General features: G+C 35.0%; 1 protein-coding gene across 7 annotated transcripts in view; it reads right to left on the bottom strand.

Annotated features, from left to right (window-relative positions):
- Positions 1-5,277, bottom strand: part of LOC108381871 (uncharacterized) — a 283,017-nt gene that overhangs the window by 7,279 nt on the left and 270,461 nt on the right. For all 7 annotated transcript variants that reach the window (XM_017638310.1, XM_017638302.1, XM_017638264.1 and 4 more), the window contains one exon: positions 867-1,146. In XM_017638310.1, coding sequence (XP_017493799.1) covers positions 867-1,146 — 280 coding nt within the window. The remainder of the gene's footprint in view (positions 1-866; positions 1,147-5,277) is intronic.

Below are 5,277 nucleotides of genomic sequence, written 5' to 3' on the forward strand. Positions count from 1 at the left end.
AGATCAATCCTAGTGTGTGCCGGCATTAAAACTCCGACTTTATTTTTTTTGACCTCTCTAATGTACATACATACATATGCTTTTGCCTAAGGCTATATTTTGTGTATTTTTGTATCTAGATCCCCTGTTCGTTCTAATTACATTTATGTAATTCTGTTTTCCTTTATCTTTATTTTTATCTTTATACTCTATAGATAACAAAAGCGATAGTAACATCCAACAAAACACCGATAACAAAACCGATAAAAATATCGATAACAAAATCGACGACAAATTGATAAAAATGTCTATAGCAAAATTGATAATAATATTTGTAGCAAAACCGATCAAAAAAACGATAAAAATATCGACAACAAAATCTATAAAAATACCCATAACAAAATCGATAAATAATCGATAGTGAAAATATATTATACAATATATAAAAATATAGATAAAAATATCGGTAACGAAATCAATAAAAATATCGACATATAATCGATAACAAAGTCGATAACAAAATCGACAACAAAATTGACAACAAAATCGATAAATTGATATATAATGGATAACAAAATCGATGTCAAATGCGATAAAATTTTCAATATTTCTTGTGTTGAATTTTGTTTTAATATGAGCATTTTTTATTTAGCCCTCGTTTTTTATATTCAAATCTCGAGCTTTTCCAATTATAGGCTTATGGCCCCAAGAGGGTTAAACGTGCATATCAATGCAAAACTATGCAAAACTTAAACAAATTTAACTAAATTCAAAATAAATAACCAATTTCTTTTGCGAATCATGCACCCTTTAATTAATTTGAAAGCCCTTTTAATATCACTCATACGCACTGTCTACCTTCATCCACTACCATTGCACGTACTTACCTTGGAAAATAGAGTCGCACAATTTCGCCCGTACGTCCTTTGATGTGATAACTGCACGACGTATTCGGTGGATACCAATGAGCGATACTCAAAAATATACCCTCACTAGCGCTGCTATCCTTCAGCGAGTCTGAGCTGAGCAACCAATCGCAAATGCCATGCTTAATGCCCGCCGTCTCCACATGGCCCGGCCAATTGCCGACATTGAAATGGAAGCCAGTGTTGAGTAGAGGACCGGCGGGTGAGGTGACAAATTCGACGTACATGAATTGTGAAGTGCCTGTGAAGAGAGAGAAGGGAGGAAGAGAGAAAAGTCATTAATTAAGGGAAAGCGTTAAACATGATGAATGTAGGAGAAATACAAAGACAAAACGACAAGAAAAGGTGCTAGCTACGAGTATAATTTGAGTGAATGCGAAGCTAAGCGGCAAAATGCGCTTACACCAGCACTTGGTTATGGCGGTGAATTAGAAATTTGCAATTTCCTCTAACAATGAGTGTGTGTTTGCATAGCTTGTTGCTGAACTGCATATTCCTTCTGCGTGCGCGTAAATTTATAAATATTAATTGCATTAGCCGCACAATAACCAAGCCACCTGATAGCCATTGCCAGGCGTCCCAGCGAATCGGTTAACCTCAGCATTTGTGGCTGGCCCTAGTGGCAGCTGGCTAATGGCTGGTGGATTGAGGTTGATGAGGAGGTTTGGCATAGTTGAAATTGCGTACGTTGCTGCCATAGCTAGTTGCTGTTGTAGTGTTGCATGAATGTCCATTTAAATTGGCATAACTGGCTTTGTTGTATAATTGCGTTTCTCCAATAGCAACAACTAATACTACTAGAACTTTAGTGCCTTAGTGTGTGCAACGAAGGTTTTGTTTGCAGTAACAGGATCGCTAGGTAGTGATAAGCGTAGTTGAACATGGAGGAGCTGTTAAGAAGAGAGCCCAAATTCGCAATGGTCCTAACCAACACTTTTTTCGAAACTGCGATTTTCACAGATTTTGTTAGGATATATTAAAATACACCTCCACTAAAAATTTGTAGGTGTTAGTCCAAAAACCAAGGAGTTACGCCAGTTTTTAAAATGCTCTATCCGTATGTACATATGATTCGATTTTCATAATATTTTTTTTCTCCTGTAAAAAAAAAAATGCTGGTTAGGACCTTTGTGAATTAAGGTGATGATATGTACATATATCTCAGCGGGTTGCGGAAATAGAGGTCAAAATATGATTGAAGAAGCTCGGCAAAGGTATAAAGTGGGGCTAGGACTCTCCGTTTGTTTGGATATTCGCATATGCTAAAATCCAGATATCCGGTTAAGATCCGTTCTAAATTTGTCATTTGAATATCCCGTTAATAATGGGTTAATATTCGGATAATATCCGGCCAATATCCGTTAATTTTGTTAACCTAATTTCCCGAAATTCAGATTTTTAATCACATATCCAAATATTTGAAATCCGGATTATTCGGATAATTAAAAAACCGGATAGAGCTTTCAGCCTTAGTATAAAGTTTGACAAAGGTAAAAAAAATTTTTTAGAAGAACTTACAAAATATGGATATTAAACTGAAAAGACTATGTTGAAAGTTTAAAGCAGCTAAATTTCTTAACAGGGTTGCCACCATACGTAAATTTATGACAATATGAGTATTAGCCGAATATACCGCTTAGTAAAATATTAGTAAAAAAACATTTTATAGAGTTGCCACCTACATAAATGTAAAAAATTGATTTCAAAAACATGTCATTCACATCAGACGTCAACCCTAAAGATTTCTTTCGGTTGTTGAAAGCTTTATGAAATAAGTAATAAAAAAATTCCCCTTAGACCCCTTTCTGTCAATCCCGCTGCAAATTAAGGCGTTTCAGTGCCAAATACATATGTGCATAGTTATGTGCCGATTGTTGCACTTAAACAGCACCAAAGATCATATGCAACAACAACTACAATTAGACAATAGAACAGTTGCAGTCAAGCTTGCCGCTTGCCCGCTGATTTAGCATATGGACACGAAAAGCAATAACGACAACGGCAACAACAGCAATGGCAATATGCATTTGCAAAACAGCACAGCAGTCATTTATTATGCAATTTGACGATTCACTTGCACACACGCATGCACTTGCAACATATGCGCCATTGCTTGCCACATCAACACCACGACGCGGCTCAGCGCAGTGTGGCGCATTCATTTTCATCAACGGAACAAAATGGCGATTCCACGTCGTATACGCAACATTTGCAGGGCATACAAATGATTGTGATGGATCGCTGTGCCAACCAACAATGGTTTTGTTGTGAGACTATCACAAGAGTTGGTTGCACATATCGATGGCTACATACATACATATGTACATACGTGCGTATGTAAGTACGTATATACCAGAGTACAGATGTAGATATACACGCTTTGAATAAAACTAATAGTACAAGTTCACCGTACACTAAAAATATGGAATTCAAAAATATGTTTGAAAGCTATTTTTGAGATGAAAAACGCATTTTAAATTTCGCTGTGTGAACTTTACAATTTTAAGTTGTACAAAATTCAAATCGCTTTAGTTATGAAAAAATGTTGAACCCTGACGAATAGAGTCTATAAATCGAGTTTTGAGGCTTTAATTGTATGTTTTAAAGACGCTGATGATATTTGTGGGTACACCCGTTCGTATTCGTTTAAAGACTCTACTAACCCAGTGTTTCCACCAAAGGTTTAACTGCAGTTACGAGCTCAAAAAAGCACCAAGGGGGTTCTTAACTTTTGCTTTTTTCTCTCGTTCGCTTCTACTTAATAGGTGGAATTACCCCTTTCGAGTTGTAATCTGCGTTTTCCAATAGGCATAAACTGCAGTTAAAGCTTGGTGGAACTAAACTATAACGTAGCATTGCGATTTCCAGAACCTCACGGCTCACAGTGGTCTCAAACTACCATTTGCTGTGCAGAACAGTTCAGAACCTTCGCTTTTTAACCGATGTTATTATCGTACTAGCCATTTTCTTCCATATACTTACATATATATGTAAATAAAGGTGCTCGAAGTGTCAGCTAAAAGCATATTAAAAATCAACGTGCTACATAAAAAATGAACTTTATTATACTAAAATTTATATAGCTATAAAAGTGCAACTTTACAAAAAAAATTTTTATTTTTTTTTTAATTATTTTGGTGAATTTTTTTTTTTTAACATTTCGATTTTCATTGTTGCAATTATTTTTGTAACACTATAAGTGTTTTCAATTAGTTTTTATTATACAACTTTTACTAACAAAAATATGAGAATAAATTTTCTTCAAAATTGCTACTTCCTTTAAACGTTGCACACACAATTTTTGTTTAAACAATTTAAAATTCAACATTCGGTATCGATAAAGCTCTTCTAGATTTATTAGTTTTCATTAAAAAAATAAGAATAATCAAATCGGTTGAAAAAATAGGGTTGTGTACTATTTCGAACAGAAGACTCTAGGTTGGAATCACTGTGCGACGGGTTTTGAAAACATGCTTATCAGAAAGTTTAAAAAGTTGAAGTAGAAAAAAAAATGTGTATAGTAGGTATAGGGTCCTATACTTTTTATTCAATCTTCCTGCGATTAAGTCAATCCCGAACTCATAAACTCATCTCCTGGTTACCACACGCTTTAGAACCTGTTTACCCCTTGTACTCGTTCTTCCATATGACAACCCACGCCATTCAATTGTTCATTTCATTTATTCACTTAGACATTTCACTCAATAAGTCATTCATTCGTTTCGACGTTGTAATGACTTTTTCGCGCGACCAGTTAAAATCAATGCATTTTAATTTCGTTATTGTCAGTCGTTGTTGCTGGTTGCCGTGCCGCGACTGTGCGCCGTCGTTTAGACCCCTTTTGCTTCCACTTTGCATTTTCCGTTCGATTTTGCATGCATTAGCTGGCTACGACTTGTCTCGTGTGCTTTTGTCTGCGCATATATTGCGCGTTGGTTATGCTGACATTTGCTATTTTCCATTTACCAGCTGCCAACTGCCTTTTAACAATTTTTGAAATTTAGTTTGACGCACATACAATCGTACTTGTATGTATACTATAATTGGTTGCATTGGCGAGTGTTTTATATGCATGTATGTATCTATGCGCATATATATTTCGTTAAAAGTGAGTAACTGAACCATTGGCGTGCACTCTGTATTGAATTTCACACTTTATAGGAGGCAATAATTAAGTAAACATATTCAAAAAGGTTCTTAGTAAAATTTGTATATTCACTCATTTGTGAAATGTAGGAATCTAACAAATAGCTATCAAAGATTACCGAAGAAAGTATCAAATTTGTTCTATGTAGATCCTCTACTTTAACTTGCTTTATTTTATTTTATTTTGAATTTAATTTTAATTGAATTTAGTTTAATTTAATTTAAG

The sequence above is a fragment of the Rhagoletis zephyria genome, unplaced genomic scaffold (assembly GCF_001687245.7).
Source record: "Rhagoletis zephyria isolate East Lansing unplaced genomic scaffold, Rhagoletis_zephyria_1.1 Rzeph_scaffold_00142, whole genome shotgun sequence".
Classification (NCBI taxonomy): domain Eukaryota; kingdom Metazoa; phylum Arthropoda; class Insecta; order Diptera; family Tephritidae; genus Rhagoletis; species Rhagoletis zephyria.